This window comes from Rhododendron vialii, chromosome 7a, assembly GCF_030253575.1.
Source record: "Rhododendron vialii isolate Sample 1 chromosome 7a, ASM3025357v1".
In the NCBI taxonomy this organism is placed as follows: domain Eukaryota; kingdom Viridiplantae; phylum Streptophyta; class Magnoliopsida; order Ericales; family Ericaceae; genus Rhododendron; species Rhododendron vialii.
Window position 1 is genome coordinate 14,211,434 of NC_080563.1, and position 18,678 is coordinate 14,230,111.

Sequence of the window (18,678 nt, forward strand, 5' to 3'; positions counted from 1 at the left end):
AATTGAGAGCGGGAGAAAAGGACTATACTGAAGGATTAAGGAAAGGAAATTGACTTCTACACTCCCATTTTTACCACATACACTACTTTTTTTGTATTTATTTGGTGTGAATTTACTCTATTGCCCCTTAATGTGTGAAAAAATGAACTTATGAAAGGGTAAAAAGGTAAATTCACATGAATAATGACAAAAAAGGGAGTGTATGTGGTAAAAAAGAGAGTGTAGAAGTCAATTTCCTTAAGGAAAAACCAAGGGAACACTATAAACACCAATTGAGATTCAACCCACCTGGGCTCTTCCTCCTCCATCCGTTCGCTCTCCTCTTTCTTTTCTCTCTTTCCTGTAGTTTTTTTCTTTTCGTTTGCTCCTTCCTCAGATCTGACCCTCTCTATTCGGCGGGCTTTGCCGTCACCGGAGTCGTTTATCCACATGTAATCCGTCCCCAAAGCCCTTGTAGCAGCGGTGGAGGCAGTGAGGGTTGTGATCCATTCTGCGGTTTTTGGGCGGTTGGATTGAGAGCAAGATCTGGGGGAGTTTTGTCTCTCATTGTGAGAATAATAAAGTTCATCTTTGGGTGATTTGTTTACTGTTCGGGCTTGAGAAGATTAATATGCATCTATTGGTGGTTTGCTAGAAATTCATTAGTGTGTTCATTTCTAGTTGAAGTTCATCTGATCGTCTGAGTTCTTGTTGTTTTTTTTTTCTTGGCTAGCAATGTATCTCTTTTTGAGACTGCTATAGGATATATGAATTTTCCATTCAGCAGAATGTGCGTCAGGCCATGCCTGGGCTGGGGATGAAAGTCATCAATCGCCTCGTTCTTTCTCGTTTTGTATCAGTTAGATGATTAGTTTGGCTTTGTCCAAATTATTTGTAATGAATTTCATTGTGTAAGTTCCGTTGGGTTTTATCAATGCAATACCTCTCCCTTTTTGTAAAAAAAAGAAGAAGAGAAGATTCAACCCACCCCAATACAACACTAATTAGTCATTCTTAATGGATGTAAATTATTTGAGAATCATTTCATTCGGCACACAGTATTAACTTAATTGGCTACGTTAATTTCTGTCACTCGTTAGATGTTGTCCTTCAGGGTCCAATCGGAAAATTCAATCTGCCTGACGCAGCGAAATTCATGAGAGACTAGTTAGTGTACCAATTCAAACAAGATAAACAACTCGTAGTAATGATCAAACCTTGCGCACAATGAAGAAAGGGAGAAACTCTGCAATATTATTGATAAAAAGTTACCTAAACTCTAGGTTACAATTTCTTATATAGGCCGAAACCCTAGAAACCCTAAAAATAAATGTAACGCCCCGCTATTTTCTAAAAATAAACTCCAAAATACATTGTATTTCAAAACACTTATAGGCCCCTATTTTCTCCATAAATAAATTACATCACAAAAATAAACTTAAGCCGCATTTTAAATAATCTTCTAAATGCTCCAAAATTATCTAACTCTTCAAAAACCTCTCCAAATTAATCCTTATATGCTTCGATTCAATTTTCACTAATCTAGCTCCATACCTGAAAAAAAAATTATCCGGGAAGTATATATACGATATAACAGAATAACAAAGCTCATGTTTAAGTGGAATCAATAAGCGATAATTGTAACAACTTGTAATTTTTATCAATAATAATAGTATTTAAAAAGCTTTATTCTTAATAATAAAATTCTCTTTATTATTAAATATATACAATTATAATTAATTTATCCTAATTACCTTATTTTTATTTTATTTCTTTTGTTACAAATTGGATGCATGCATAAATACGAATTCCTTCCACCTCTCCCTCTCCTACTCAGTTACTGCTCCCTCCCTGACTTAAATTCGTCCCTATCTCGTTCCTACTCAAAGCCCAAGAGGTAGAGTTTTATTTAAATTCAATTTCGTCACCCTCTTCAAAATTCGTCCATAAATACCCCATCACTCCGACCCTAGGGCATACCACAATATTCCCCACACCCAACCAGTCCAGAAGAGAGAGGAAAATCGGAGAAAATCAAACTCCAATCCATGGAGTTTTAGAGAGAGAAAGAAAGAGAGAGAAAAGTGGATTTTGTACCAAGACCCGACCGAAACCCAATTCGATCGTTCCAAACTCTTCCCACAACTCCTAGCATCACCAAACATCGTCCAATTCGATCCCAAGGTTCCCCGATCAAAGAAACCGAAGTCATCTTCCCAAAAAATTCAAGTTTCGGTTTTAAATCAATTCGATCCGATTCAAGGTATTATAATCCATTCCAAACACTTAACAAACACTCATTTACGTTTACTAAGTGTTTTTATGCGTAACCCAATAGCCCGAACGAACCCATGCATCGAAACCATGACGAAAAGACAAAAAAACAGATTCTGGACGCGACCTTGGGGCCGCAACCTTCGGGCCGCAAGAACCAGGCCTGAGTTTGCGGTTCGCTGCTTAGCCGCAAGGTTGACTCGGTCAAACCTTGCGACAGGTTCTGTTTTGGTTTGAAACGACTTTTCGACCTTCCGAACATCGTTTTTGACGCCCAGACTATTATTCCTAGACTTTTCACACCTCAAATATCATAACTAGTTAAGATCATATTTTTTTTATTTAATTATCTATTTATTGAATTATTTATTAGTTATCTATCAAAGTTTACTAACGAAAAATCTTTGCGACATTCCAAACAACGTTTTAACACCCAAACTAATTTTTTCTAGACTCCTTGTATCTCAAAGATTATATCTTGTTAAATTAATTTTTTTTATTTAATTTACCATTTATTGTTATTTCTATAGCGTTTTCAATCAAAAATTCCTTACGACCTTATAAACCATATTATTAATGCCCGAGTAATTTTATTTAGACTCATTACATTCCGAAGATGAAAATTTGTTAATCTCAACATATTTTATTTATTAGATTATTTATTATCTATTTACTTCAATTCCGGCCACTTTATTTAATGTCTTTATTTAAATTAATTCCGCGACCCTCCGAACCCAACTTTTGACACTCAACTGGTTGCATAGGACCTTTAGGACTCTTATTAAAGTCATATTAATTATTCTAATATTTTTACCTAATTAATGTATTTAATTAGTTTTTAATAAATCTAATTACTTGAAAATAATTAATAGGAGCTTAAAAAAAATATTTTTTTTATTCTTTTAAAAAGTTCTTACTTATTATCATCTTGGCCATACGAGATTAAGGGCAACGGCCCATTCATAAAAGGTTGCGTGACTGCAATGCTTACTAATTGTTTTAATTATTATTCGTTTTAATTGGATATTGCACTATTACTTGATTTGAATGCTAGATTAGACCCTAGAGACATGGGGTGGTATGCGAATAGAATTCACCTAGACGGTACTAAGTAATGGATGAATTGGAAAGTTTTATTTCTAGATTGCCTGCAAGCGTGATGTTGAGATTTGTGATGAAATTGAAACTGGTGAGTGTCCAGTGATGAATTGATAAACTGACGTGTGTCCAGTGATGATGGTGAAGTGGTATATAAGATAGGCGAACCCTAGTTGTGATTCAGGCATGATAAGCTTTCCCCTTGTTGTAGTTATTGGGGTGCACACTCGGTATATAATTTAGGTGTATCTGCGACAGCAAAGGGAAGTGACCTCATGGGACCGAGCATGGCTAGCGGTTGGGGGAGGAAAGATTTCGCGGAGAGATTTTAGATTTCACATTAGGATAATGAATAGTAATAAATTGGTGTTTGTAAATCCTTATTCTGCTTTTCGCATTATTATTATTATCTTGTTGCTTGCTAAATGTAAAGTAAGGGGGTAGTTGGGTTGGATTATACTACGTGGTGAACTCTATCACTCAGGTACGAATTGTTTGGCTTCCGTGCCAGATGTTGCAGAAAATCAGGAAGAGACACAGAATCACGAAGGTGAGCAGTTTTATGCAGAGGAGAATCCAGAGGTGGGAGTCGAGCCAGAATATGCTTGGAATCCGTATCAAACTTAGAAGACGGCTCGATTATTTTGTTTAGTTTATTACTACAAAGACTAATTTCAGTATTTCTACTATGGTTTGTAATAGATGAATCTTTAGGATGAATTATCCGTTTTGGATTTTGAATTTAATTTAAATAATTTTCAAAAAATAATATTTAAAGCCTCCGATTTTATTCCTGAAAATCGGGGCGTTACAATAATCGACCACCAAGTCGAAGCAACAATCACAAGGGACCTCATACCATGTCCTCCTTAGTACATGACCAGTGACCCTCCCCCAATACCTTCCTCACCGAGTCATCCTCGACCCATCCTGGATATTGGATAGGTTATTGGTGCATGAATTCACTCGATCCCTGTACTAAACAGTTCTATAGTACTCAGCGAACAACATCATATTCGATACCAATTATTTCACTTTCCAATGATATCCACAAGATTGAATAAATATCACGAGATAAACAAAAGGAGTACAAAAACGAGAGTGAAGAAAGGATTCTGGAAGTGGGAAACATATCGTATACTCTCCGGATTACTTCAAATATGACCGGCCATTTTGTCCATGAATCAATGCCTTAAAAAAAAAAATTCACATTTGAACTAAATACACCACTAGCCCACCAATATCCACCATCCAAGACATCACTATCTATTTATAAAATAAACTCTCAAACTATTTTTTTTTTCCTCTTCTCTTTCTCCCTCCCTTACCGAATTTTCTCTCTCTCCTTCCTCTTTCTCTAAAAACTCTAAAATTGGAAAAGCACCAAGTGGTGTGGTGTGTGGAGGGGAGTGGAGGGAAGACTATTCATACAAACAATCCTACAAAATCCGGTGGATTCTAGAGGATAAGATCATAATCTTATAATATCTAAACAAAATCCAATCTAATCTTATCCTAATAAAATCTAATATAATCTTATCCTAGATTTTTAGGATTATGAAGTAGGGCTAGGGTTTCTTAGAAAGTCTAGGTTTAGATTTATCAATTAACAAAATCAATTATATCTACAAAAATTACTTCAATAAAATATTTAATTTTATTCGGGAAAAAAAAAATTTGGCCCGAGATTCGGGTCATTACAATAAACTTGGAAAATAAAAAGTCTCAGAATTTAGGACTTGTCCTAAAATTGAAAATGGGAAAGAAAAACAAGACTTTCCCGAAAAAAATCAACTAAAAATGAATTACGGTCTAAGAGTTAACGAAACAAAACTTTCCCAAAACGGTAAAATAACGCAACTGAAAGCCTAAATGAATGAATTAGGCCGAAAAACACATGGGCTCACAAACTTAGGGTGGTGAGCCTTGACCGGAGTACGAAAATAAGTCAGCCTACCAAATTTGGGCCTATTCCGAGCTCGTCTGAATTTTGCCAAATCGGTAATTTGGTGTAATGTATGATTATTTGTTATTGTTCCCCAATAGATGTCTAATTATGTAATGGCATGTGTTATATTCCCATATTCTTCTTTGAATTTCATTGAAAACTTTTCTGTTTCTTATATTTTCTCGAACGTGATGCATCCGGCGAAACAATAATCCAGACAATCATACCATTTTGCCAGTTATCTTGAATTTATAACTTATTCTTTTTGTAATGCAGGGCGTCCCGAGCCTCTTGACCCACCAGATATTACTTTGCACGTGTCGTGATATAGACTTCTAGTCTACCCCAAACCAAGAGAAAAGGGGGAGGAATATGCGTCAAGTATAGGCCAACGAGTGAATATTTTCGTCAAATATCTCGTGAACAATTTTTGTTCACCAGACTACCATAATTTCGCCCTTCTAGCTAGTTACTGCTTAAGAGTTTTGAGTGTAGACGTCCAAGTTAGCTCAAACACCAACTTATGATGAAAAATCGTTATCAGCAACTGGTGCATAGAACTTGTTTTATTTCATTATTTTATATTGGGTTAGTTTATGTGCACTCCAACTAATTCCCTCCTAGGTTCGGTCAAAGGCAGACTATCCACCTCGGGACTAGGGAATTGACGAGAAATTACTTTCTTGCGGTTCAACTTCAAGAATTGAACATTGGTAAATTGTTTGGGGAACAAATACATGGGGTTAGATCTTGTTTTATATTTACATAAGAAGAAAAAACATAAGAGAGCAAACACAACCTCTAGAGGGATTTTTTTCCCCCTTTTTTCGAGGGAAACGGAAACACAATTTATATTGATAAAATCAGATACAAATTGTTCCATTGGGCCTAGCTATAAACAACAAAACAAAAGACAACTAAAGAAAAGCAAAATTCAACAAAACAAACACAAGAAAAGTTGCGTGAAGTCAGCTCTGGTGTCGGACCGGTCAATCTGCTCAATAAGGTGGGTGGAGAGATTTATATATATTAGTATATATATGGAGTGTTTGTTGTCCCTAGTGCTGTATTTGTTAAAAAAATGAGATTAAAGGTACAACTCATGAAGAACCGTAGCGACTAAGTACCTTATCTTACAATGTTTTAACAATTACTACTAACTGTAGCAATTGTCTTATCTTGTAATGATTTAACAAAATACTAATAGAGTACACATGATTACTGCGTCATAAACACTTCAAATCATCCAATTAAGCAGCAGGCATACCCATCGTGAATAAAAATGGTGCATTTAAAAAAAAAAAAAAAAAAAACTGAAGACAAGCTTGATCTATTATTGTTAATTACAAATCGGTAGAAGATTACAAGCGTTGAAATTACATCAAATTAATCCTAAGTCCACAATCACACTATGCATAATTGATAGTCATATTAAAAGGAGAAAAAAAATAAGTAAGCAGGGAACCCTAACTCATTCAGAGCATCTCCAACCCATCTCCAAAATAGAGAATGGATGTAACATATGGAGGAGAGATTTTGTAATTTATCCCATAAGGGGGATCCAACGTTTTTTTTAGAGATTTGGTCTCAAGTTTACTTTCGTGACCATCATTTCATTTTGGAGACCATTTGTCTAAAAAAAAAGATAATGAGGCCCTCCAAGATTCTTTCAAAATATTAAAAATAAAGAAAAGAGAGGTTAAATTACAAAAAATGATGAACTAACCTATAAATTTTGCATGTATAATATATACAAAAATTTGGGGTGATCATGTGACCACCTTAGGTTGGCTGTAGAGCTGCCAGTGCCCCATTGGCACTCCTAACCATAAAAGAAAAACTCAAACTCTTCAATTGAGACATTGGATTTGGATATCCTCAATAATCACGTCCATAAACTTATGGCGAGCAGTCCAATTGATCTGATTCGTCATCGAATCTACCATCGCTACCTTGTTTCGTCAAAAGACCATCAACAACTTCATTGTCGGAACCTGAAACGTCACCTCAATGACGAAGGATGAGTCGATAGGGAAAAAAAAAAAAAAAGCGCAAAGAAACTCTCAAATATGAAATCGAGAGAGAGAATCCTCGCCGCAAAGGAGGAGTTATTAAGCGAAAAGGAATGCCATCACTTGAGAGGAAAGAAAACTTTAGGTAGTATAAAATTGAAGTTTTTCTAAAATTCACAACTGGCTACAGCCAATCCCAACTCCGAGAAAGGAAACGTCGTTGACCCCACACTCACAGTCATTCACAGCTCCCGGTTTAAACGGCTGGAATATCGGTAAATTATTTAAACATCTCAAATACCCTCCTCCCACAAAATCTCAAACCTCTCTTCAAAAAAAAAAATTAAAAAAAAAAAATCCAAACAATGTCTCTGTAAATCAAGAGCAATCCTTCTTCTGCAGGCCGCAGTATCCAGCCCCCCGAAATCTACGGACGAAGAACCCCTGGCCTTTCGATCAGATCCACGAACACCTGACCTGCATTGCCCCGATCCGATCGGGAATTCCAAATTCCGATTCGTTTTCACCTTCTTTTGCACCGCATTGCAGATTTGAGGGTGGAATTTGGTTGCGAGTTGGTTGAGATTTCAAATTCCTCGGTCTCCGATTCTCGATTCGGTCGGGTTTTGAAGGGATGGCGTCGATGAGCGAGGAGCTGGCGGAGATCGACGGGCAGATCGCAGATATTTTCCGTGCTCTATCGTAAGCATTTTCATCTCAGCTGTTATCTTGTGTTATGTGAATGCGGTGTTTTTTTAGTTTCATCGTAATTCGGTCCGGTGGTTGTGTTTGTTTTTTCAATCAATGGAAGATAGGAGGATAAGGATCCGTTTTAGAGATAGAGATTTGACATTGTCATTGAATGAGAGTAGCTTGAATTTAGATTTGATAACTTAAGATGGATTTTGAATTACTATTTGCAAGGAGCGATTTTTAAATCATACGGTTAAGGAGGGGTTGGCCCGATGGTCAAAACTTGGGACTTAAAACCTCCTAAGGCATTAGGTTTGAAACCCTCAGGTGCTATTAACTCTTATGGGCCAATCCAGCTTTAATCAGACCCCCCCCCCTGGTCAAAGGTGGGATTGGGTCCCCCGTATCAGTCGAGTTGCGCGTAAGCTGGCCTGGACTTCCTGAGTTATAAAAAAAGGAACATAAAAAAAGCTATCTTCCACAGTTCTACCTCCAATCCGTCTTCCACTCTAGTTCGCAATTAACTTATTGCTAAACCTCTATCATTTGTGTTGATATTTGGGATTTCGTTAACTAAGTAGAATTTGGGATTGAATGTGTATGCTGGTGTTTATCAGAGCTCTTATGTACCTTGTGAAACTTGGGATTTAATGGTTAGATACGTGTGCTGAACAATGTCATTTGTTTTTATGCAGAAATGGATTTCAGAAATTGGAGAAGATTAAGGACTCCAACAGGCAGAGTAGGCAGTTAGAAGAACTCACGGGGAAGATGCGGGAGTGCAAGAGGTACTTGATCTTTTGATGACAACCACCATTCCAACCACCAATCGCCCCTCCCCCACTTGCATATTGCATGGACATTTATTGAGGGAATGTGCCACAAGTCGACAAATTTTTTTATTTTTTATTTTGGGTGGCGGCGGGCGGTTGAAATGGTGCATAGGCATGGAAGAGAAGATAAGCATATTTGAAAATTAAAATTTTGCACATAACTATTGAGGTAATGTTTATTTTCTACATTATTCTACCTGAATTATGACGTCGATTCATTTGACCAGATTGGACAACAGAAGAGCAACTGTTAAGAATCAGGGTTCTCATAAGTTTGTATTAGCAAGAAGTTTAGTGTTTTCGTTTCAAAAAGAAAAAGAAAAAGAAGTTTAGTGTTTTTGGATTTCCAGTTTCAATGTACCGAAAGAAAAAAAAAGGATTTCCAGTTCCTATGCCTTGAGGCTAGAATGATCGATAAAATGTCAATAAGTATAGATCTTTTTTTTTTTTTTTCTCTTTGTCAATAATATCTAGTGCTATAAACCATCAACAAATTCAGTAGAAGCAATTTTCTTTTTCTCTTGGCGTAATAATTTGGGCCTTTTGATGCTTGAAGGTTTCAGCTAAACATGATGGACCAACCATCCTATATGGATTATATCATGTTTCTTGAGTATTATTTCCTCTTTATCTTCGTTAAATCATTCAGAGACACAATGCTGGTTGTTTTTCCAGGCTTATTAAAGAGTTTGATAGAGAGGTGAAGGATTTGGAGTACAAAAATGATCCGGACACGAACAAGATGCTGAATGAGAAAAAACAATCAATGGTTGGCTCATTTCTGAACTTCTATTTGGGTTTTGTACTTGAGCTGCATACTTGCGCCTATAGCCTTCTTGGTGCAGTAACGGTTTGTTGTGTTTGTTTCTTTGCAGGTCAAAGAGTTGAATTCATATGTTGCTCTGAAAAAGCAGTAAGTTGACATAATATATGCTCATGTTTTTGAATCTTGTCAATCCAAATACATCTTTCTGAAGTTAATGAACTTGTATATCTTTTTGTTCATGATTTTTAATGTTAAATAAAGAATTTTTAAGATGTTTACTCTTCAATTTTTTTGGAGCTTATGCTGTTATTCTTTGTTGTATTTTGTATATTTGTGTGGTCATGTTTTCATATTTTTTTGGATGGTGGTATAGATATGCAAGCAATCTTGACAACAAGCGAGTTGATCTGTTTGAAGGGCCTGGCGAAGGGTTGGCTGAGGACAATGGCTTGCTAGCTTCATGTAAGCATATGGCCTTCTTAATAATATGCAATTTTCCTTAACATGTATGCTGCTCTTAAGTTGTGCATACCATTTACGCTAGTTAATAAACTTTTGTTCATAAGCTACTGAGCTTCAACTTGTGGCATAACCAATAACTACTAAAATGGGATACGTCTCTCCTAGTCGGAGGTTCCTGCTGGCTGCTACTGACCGCATAAAATACATTCCCTTTTCAGTTGATGCATAGGTACCCCTCCCTTCTCCCATACTATGGGGTGAAAGGCCTTTGCTTCTGTGTCCATTACTGAATATGTCTGCTAACCGATCCTTTGATCTCACAATGGGCATACGAACTGAACTCTAGCTTTCATAAGAAGACTCACATTGTAATGAATAAGCTAAAGGAATAATGCTACTTTCATCAGAAACGAAGTGACATTGTTGAGCTGAACTAACAAAGCTTTTCTAAAACAAAATGATGTCCTCAGTGCTACTGACCAGATAACAATTCTGGGCAAGAGGAGGAGAAACTGCATCCAAATTGTACCTGTGAGTCAGTGACGACAATGTGCTGTACATTGCATTCTTTCTCCCTGTTGTTTTTTCTTTGAATTCATTATATGCATGGAAAAGACTCACTGAGCAAGTCAAGGAACTGGTAAGATCATTAAGAGAAAGTAGGTTAGCCATTAGTAGAAATTTTGGAGTTTGTAAAACAAAGAGAAGTGATATACAGGGGAGCAAATAATAAAATACAAAAGAAACCATTAGGTACACTTTATTCATCCTTCATAGAGCAAGTAGAGTAATGGCAGGAGAGACTGGAATAGCCTGTTGTTTGGTTGGTAGCTATAGAATCTATTATCCAAAGACCAAAAAGGTAAAAAGAAGAGGCACTAAACAAACTTGCACGGGTAACTGTGTGAGCAAAGTTTGGAAAGTAAATAGTAGAAGCAATACCAGATGAAGTGTCAAGCGGGACCATCAGGCACTTGAGATTTTGCATCTCATCCTGGCATCTCCAGTAGGCCTGCAGTTATTGGAACCGTTCAATTTCCAGTTGTGCTCCTGCAAAAAATAACGTTTTGGCTTCTTGCCATCAACTACGCCACCATCCTGTTGAACTTAATCTGGCTGAGTTCCAGTGGGTCTTAATAATTTTGTGGCTCGTATTCGGTATTATACAGGTTTAGAAGTCTACTGAATCATTAGTTTCCTTTTTTTTTGCTGTGCTAATTGTAGTTTGTTTAGGAAGTCTCCAAGTCTATATATAGCTACAAGCGTTGAACCCGTTCGATGCACGGGACAAACAACAAATTTTGTACGGGCTCGATATTTTGTAGTGCGAGTGATAAAAATTGTGTGGTGGAAAGATAAATTGGGTCGCCATGTGGCAATGCCCATGGGACATTGAATAATATTTTCCCAAAATCTCTCTCTCCCCTTTCTCTCACCCCCTCCTCACGTTCTCTCTCTCTCTCTCTCTCTCTCTCTCTCTCTCTCTCTCTCTCTCTCTCTCTCTCCCAATTTTAAAACTTAAAAGAAAATAAAAACTCTAGAAAATTAAGGATTAGGAGTTGGAGGCTTGTGAGACTTCAACACATTTCTATAGTATATGGATAGATAGATGCAATGCTTCTGAATCGACAGAGTCAATATTTTTGAGAAAATTTAGAGCTTTTAAAGCCTCTCTCTCTCTCTCTTTTTTTTTTTGTATTGTGTCGTGCAATCAAATCCTAAGTAGGAGCGAACTTAAAAGTTTCCTGCTTATAACTGTATAGTTACTGTCCATGCGCTACTGTTCACAGGGCCAGAACAGCCACAGAGCAGTCCCAAAATTCTGGATTTTCTTTCTCAAGCCCTTAGCCTTTTGTTCCACCTTTGAAACCTAAAACCCCCACTATCTGTACTACATTACATGATAAAAGAATTATTCTCCATTTGTTTGTTTTCCAATTTATGGAATAATTTGGGAGTTTATCCCAGTGTTGTTCTTCATCTGACGTTTGAAATGTTGGTTTTAGATTTTTTACTCATAAATTCCGAATTCTAAATTCATTACTCGTACTATTTAAATTACTCTGAAATGGGGTTGCATATTGCAGCCATGACAAATCAACAGTTGATGGATAATGGGAATCGGATGATGGATGAGACAGATCAAGCGATTGAGAGGTCAAAAAAGGTTAGTGCATCTATTCTCGTTCACTCAATTCAATAAGCTTTATGCCAGTTGCTTAGGTTGCTGCATGAGTCTATCTTCTTGAGCTAACTCTACATAAAGCTTTACTTTACAATGATTGAAGTCCAAACATGATATTACAGCTCGTGCTTTGGCCTCAACCCAAGCCATAAAAGGCCTTTCTCTAATTCTTTCATGCCCTTCAATTTGAACAGTTGTCTCTTTTGCAATACAATATAATTATACAATTTATGTTTGCTTTCTATCTACCACAATCTTCTTCCTCTCTTTGGGCTTTGGACCGAATCCTCTTGCATTACAACTGGAACCTTCTGCTACTATTGTTTGGTGTGAATGCGTGATATGACATGTAACCATAAAATTGTTGCGATTTTAGCTGAAGTTTAGTGATACCCGCAAAACACACATATTGAGATCCAATACTAAATAAGTATTATCACAAAGAAAAACAAGAGTGACATGTAAGAGATTTACATGGTTCAACCCAAAACCGGTCTACTCCATGGGAGAGAGATACTCCACTGTGTGTGAACACTGGAGAGATTACAATAATTGTGAGGCAAAAAAAAGAAAAGAAATCCAACCCGACGCCAATACCCGGGCCTTGAAGTTATACACGCTTTTCCTCTCACCTGGTGTCCATGAGGCCCAAATCTCATGGGTTACCCGCTCATTAGTATTTTTCTTTTCCCTCAGTGTATCCCCACAACAAGAACAACATCAATTCTTTGGTGCTGCTTCATCTCTCTATGTCTCCATCTCTGTTCTACACTTTGAACCAAAAAGACACAACAATAAATGGGCAGTGCAAAGGAGAAAGCAACAAAGAGTATTGAATGTTCTCTTCACGTGTGATCCTTCCCATATCTCCCAAATCAACAATTGGGGAGCAAAAGTCAACAATAGTTGCTGGGCTATATCCACGTTTTCCCCCTTTACACATTGGTCCCTTTAACGCATGGACTGATTTTATAAAGAAATATCTCATTCCCCCCTCAAAACACAAGCGCACACATTCACACACAAAGTGGAATCATTTGATAAAATTCATGTGTGTACGTCTTTAAATTGCAACCAAGTGTGTTTGGAATTGCCATTCATGTTTTTTCTTATTTCGAAGGGATCTCTTCGTCCTTTGGTTGGTTGGATGTGTAGACAGATGAATTTGATTTCCCAACTTGTCCTGCCATGTCAGTACCCGGGGGTCAGCTCAAACCACCTACCCCTTCACATAGCAAGACATGATTTGAACTTCGCATCGTGTCCTTGCTCTGCCTAAGCACCTATCTCCCCTCCACCCCACCGCCTTGCTGGTCAATGGTTATTAATTGCCATTGCTTTGTCTTGCTTAAATCCATGACTATCGTGCCAAAATATATACCCTGATGCTGGCGTCAACCTTGTCATGTTACCCAAGAACAAATGTACTTTGGTGCTAGCCTCAACCTTTGTCGCGAGCAAGGCCTAGAAAGGGATGGACGAAAAATCAGTACTGTACTAAGGGCCCGAGCGATGGAGAGGGAGAAAGCGGCGAAAACCTCATAGTAGAGACAATGGCAGGGTAGGAGAAGCCTTTGAGCTTGCTGGTGGAGCAATATTTGGATTGTTGACAGGGTCAATGAGGAGGCTCATGAGGTTTCAGGAAATAAAGCATCTTTTTATGGGTAATTGCAGTGCAGGCATCATGCTCTTAGATAAGTTATTTTGGGATTCTTACTCCGGGACCACACATGACTAATTTTGCTTGAATGTTAGTTTACAGAGCATCCTTGTGCAGCATTTGCTTGCAAGGTTATACAATTGAACTGCAGGGTTAAGTTGATGCCCCTTGAAACATGTGGGCAGGGGGAATATATCTAAATTTAAGCTGGGACATTGCCTTCATCGTGAATCCTCTATAGAGATATTGCAGTCTTCAAATATTCTAGTTTGAAATTTTTGTTTGCCACATTATCTGTGTACATGCTAATTAGATCCAATTTCTTGGTTTGTTTGGAACATTTTGTTGGGTAGTGTTTGCAGCATCTATTGTCACTTCATTTATTTCCGTTGAAGCAATTATGACTTAAAAAAGAAATAAATTACGTTGTTTTCCTTATTCAATTATTTGAAGCCGAAAAAACTTTCTGTAACGCTACTAATGAGAAGCCACCGCACCAGAGAATGCATTTTTTGTTCGTTATATGGAAGTACCTTCCTTTGCGAATTGTGGCCCACCAAAGGAGGAGTAAAAACTGATTTTAATGTTCTGTATTTTCATATCAGGTCGTAAATGACACAGTTAATGTAGGAACGGAAACTGCAGCAGCTCTGAAGGCACAGGTGCGTTGTTCGACTGCAAGGACAAAGACAGTTAAATTTCATGACAGCTTTTAAAAATTAGATTTGAGAGCTGAAATACCATATTCCTTTTGTCTTCAGACTGAGCAAATGAGTAGGATTGTGAATGAGCTGGATTCTATCCATTTCTCAATCAAGAAGGCTTCTCAACTTGTGAAGGAAATCGGTAGGCAGGTGACATCTCTAAAATTATCTTATTCCTTTATTAATGTGCTATATTGTTACTTTGTGTTACTCACATGAACTGCTTTACTAGGTTGCTACTGATCGGTGTATTATGGCTTTGCTCTTCCTTATTGTAATTGGAGTCGTAGCCGTCATTATTGTAAAGGTCAGATATCAGATTCCATCTCGTTTTGCTTCATTATTTGCTATGTCAGAAGTAAGATGCAGCTGTTGCTTCATCATTAATGAATGAATCTACACCAGTACTCTCCTGTTCTGTTGACAAAGAGTTAGTTTTGTTGCATCTGACCAATTCAAATTCTCAAGGTATACGGTAGCAATAGCATAACTAAGTGTCATTAACTGCAATGTCTTCTCTGGTATCTCATTTCCAGTATTATTTAAAAAACATTTGAAAGAATTCGCAGGATTTCCAGCTCAGACAATAGCAGAAAATGAACATAACAGGGACAGCCGGACAGCGACAGTGACAGTGACAGTGTGGGGTTAGATGGCTACATAATGGCTTGGATAGAATGCTTCTTGGTGAAGCTTGCGGTCATAATTTACCTTAGCTGCATTATGTAGCCATCAGTGTTCTAAATGGCGGCTGCCTAGGCGCTTGGAGGTGCCCGGCCACCACACCAATACCCCTTGGCGTTTGATTTGGCGCCTAGGGAGGTTTGGCGGCCGCCTAGGCGGCCTTGGCGGCGTCGTCGGCGTCTTTGGAGGCCTAAAATGTATAGTATTAAACTAAAAGGGCTTATTATGTATGTGTATATATATATATATATCGGGGCAGTTCAATGGACAACTATTTAAACACCTAAATAAACACCTCATAGTTTCCCATCAAATTTTGATGATCTGAACGTGATTTTAAGGGTACCCGCAAGAAATCAGCAAAAAAAAAGACCGAAAAGGGCTTGATCTGAGCAGTTTTTAGCTTAGATTTAGTGAACGGTTCAATTAAAAATTGCTTAAAACAAGCACTTTCTGGTCATTTTTTTTGCTAATTTCTCGCGGGCAACCTTAAAATCATATTCTGCACACATTGAACGGTTCGGATCATAAAAATTTGATCCGGAACTATGTGATTGAGATTTGAGGTGTTTTTTTAGGTGTCTAAATAATTGTCCATTGAACCGTCTCGTATATATATATATTACATTTACATCCCCATCCATTCTCACTCACTCCAGTCGATCGAAGAACAAGAATTGAAGAACGAACCCGAGCCCAGCAGTGAATGAGGCGTCGAGGTCCCATCGTTGTCAATCAGCGGTCCCACCAGTATTTCTCTCTCTCGGTTCTCTCTTCAGTCTCTCTCTCTCTCGCTCTCTCTTAGTCTCTCTCTCTCTCTCTCTCTCTCTCTCTCTCTCTCTTCTGAGTTCTGTCTCGTCTCTCTCTATCTCTCTTGAGATCAGGGCTTTGCATGTTTAATCCTTCTAGAGTTTTTTGTTTTGGTCAAATTAGTAGCTTGATTAGTCTCTTGTGGGGTTCTTAGAGGATCATCAAGAAGGTAGAAGTTTGAACTTGCATTATGGATACATGGAATATAGTTTGATTGGATAATGGTTGGTTAAAAAAAAAAAAAATTCCACCGAATTGCTTGGCGCCGCCTAGGTGGCTTGGCGCTTGGAGGTGGGTCTCCGCCCTACTACCGCCAAGCGCCATTTAGAACATTGGTAGCCATTATGGTAGTTTTGCAGCATCAAGTCCAGTCAACCTTTCCTCCATTGCAACATATTACCCAGTTTATCTTTAGCTATTCTTATTTGGATAGCTAATAAAATATCCTTTGCCATTCCCCGGACCTACGTTACTGGAATATGGATCATTCTGGTACGAGGAACGGAACGGGAACGTGGTACGCCACATGTCCTAAATTGTTATGGGGTGGTGCATGCATCTATAGATATATTGCTCTACTAAAGGAATTTAATTTTAAGATATAGACATCTATTTCTATAATTATCCATGTAGAACACATTTTGTAGGAGCTTTGTGACCAAAAGTTTGTTTGCATTTTCCCGCTAAAAGCTCTACACTCTAAATTTAATTCGGTAAATGTTATTTTCTCCCCTAGGGGAAATATTTAGCGAAACTTTGGAATCGCTTTGGATCCATATTGGAATGTAGGTGTTACATAATTTGAAATGTGCATCCCAATGCCATTCACCTGGTGCGTTGGCGCTTTTGGTAGCACAGACCTTGGACACTCTGTCAGCATTCGCAGTTATGACCCAAGGCCAGACCCAATGATGCTAGATAACACTGGACTAGGATTATCGTTGCTAAATTTCACTCTGGATCATAGAATGCTCGTGTCCAGCTTTGTCATTACTTATGGTTCGCCCTTATTCTAAAAAACTTTGCACTGTTAAAGCTTTTTATGGGAGAAATCTACACTCCCACAGCACTGTTATATTGGTCAACAGTCAACTACATACTATACAACTGCTGTGTATACATTGTTGTTTGATCCTTCCTCGGTATTGGGATCTTCCAGTTCCTGCGCTTGCCTTTTTGCACCATGTGCTAACAATTAATAAACGGGCGTTTTCTTAGTCGTTCTGAGGAGTAAATGTCGAAAGATGATATGGAATACACTACTCAATAGATAGCATGTGGCCGAGCAGTAGAAAGCAGCAACACTTATTGCTTCCATGTAGTTGAATGAAACCAAAGCCAAAAATTTGGCTTCTTTACTTTTCGTCTTATTCTTCCCTTTACCTTTTCCCTTCCCCTCCATAGTTCTCTCCGCAAAACCATGGATGGTAAGAAACAGAGGGGTTGAATCTCATTCTTCACTTAGTGGATGAGAACTTTCTATCTACTTCTCTGGACATCAGATTTCACAGTGATGTTTATTGATATGCATGGCAACCGTTTTCCATGCCGCTATTTAAGTTGCATTGAAAAAAACTAGGAGGATCTTACGGTTCCAAATAATTTCTGAACGTTGTGGCAATGTTATGTGTATACCATTTGGTTAATAAATGTCATATGCGTGCTGAGTTGTCTTGAATATTTGAAATTACAGCTTGTGAATCCGCACAACAAGGACATTCCGGATATTCCAGGATTAGCCCCTCCTGTTCAAAGTCGAAGATTGCTTTGGCATCCCATTTAAAAGCATTATACAAGGTGATTGGACGGTCTATAAGTTAATTGGATCGATCAGAGTTTGGCTCCTGTCACTTCGAACCAACCATTTGATGGATAAAGATAACCGAAAGAAGTGTATTTGCCTGGTAGGCCGAGTTTGCCGAGTGCTGGTTTCCCATACGCGTTGTTGTATTGAGTTGAGTATTCTTGAATTCATATGTATGTTTTTTGTGTTTACGACATTTCCCCCTCAAATCCTATCCCCCATTTGTGTGAGGGATACATGACATATTGTACACTATGCTTGCCATTGTATTTGTTCATTCCCCACCCTTCAAGTTGTTACTCAATCCTTAATTTAACGATTTGTTTGTGAAGAATCGAAGAGTTAAATGATTTGTTTGTGAATCCTATTTTCATCGAGATATTGATACCACTGCTCTCTCTGGTAAATTACGTTTCATTAAAAGAAAACCGACTAGTATAGGAACAACAGGGCGTATCCCTGAAAACAAACACAACGAACTCAAACATCTGGCCTATGCCAGAAAACAACCACAAGGCCTAACCCAAATCCCAATTACATCAGAAACAAACCAGCTAAGAACAAGAGAAAACAATCAAAGGAATGTTTTACTTAAGAAACCAACCACAAGGCCTAACCCAAATCCCAATTACATCAGAAACAAACCAGCTAAGAACAAGAGAAAACAATCAAAGGAATGTTTTACTTAAGAAACGTTAGCATGTTATCATCTGTTTTCTTTATCCTCCGAGAACAAAAAGCTAGCACCCAAATCAGGCTCAATTTT

General features: G+C 37.9%; 1 protein-coding gene across 1 annotated transcript; it reads left to right on the plus strand.

Annotated features, from left to right (window-relative positions):
* Positions 1 to 7,494: 7,494 nt before the first annotated feature.
* Positions 7,495 to 18,302, plus strand: LOC131332111 (novel plant SNARE 11-like). Its single transcript, XM_058366181.1, has 10 exons — positions 7,495 to 8,013; positions 8,700 to 8,792; positions 9,513 to 9,606; positions 9,713 to 9,750; positions 9,977 to 10,065; positions 12,153 to 12,232; positions 14,516 to 14,572; positions 14,672 to 14,764; positions 14,847 to 14,921; positions 17,802 to 18,302. The coding sequence occupies exons 1-10, from the start codon at positions 7,946 to 7,948 to the stop codon at positions 17,889 to 17,891; spliced, it is 777 nt and encodes a 258-aa protein (XP_058222164.1). The 5' UTR covers positions 7,495 to 7,945; the 3' UTR covers positions 17,892 to 18,302.
* The last annotated feature ends 376 nt before the right edge of the window (positions 18,303 to 18,678 follow it).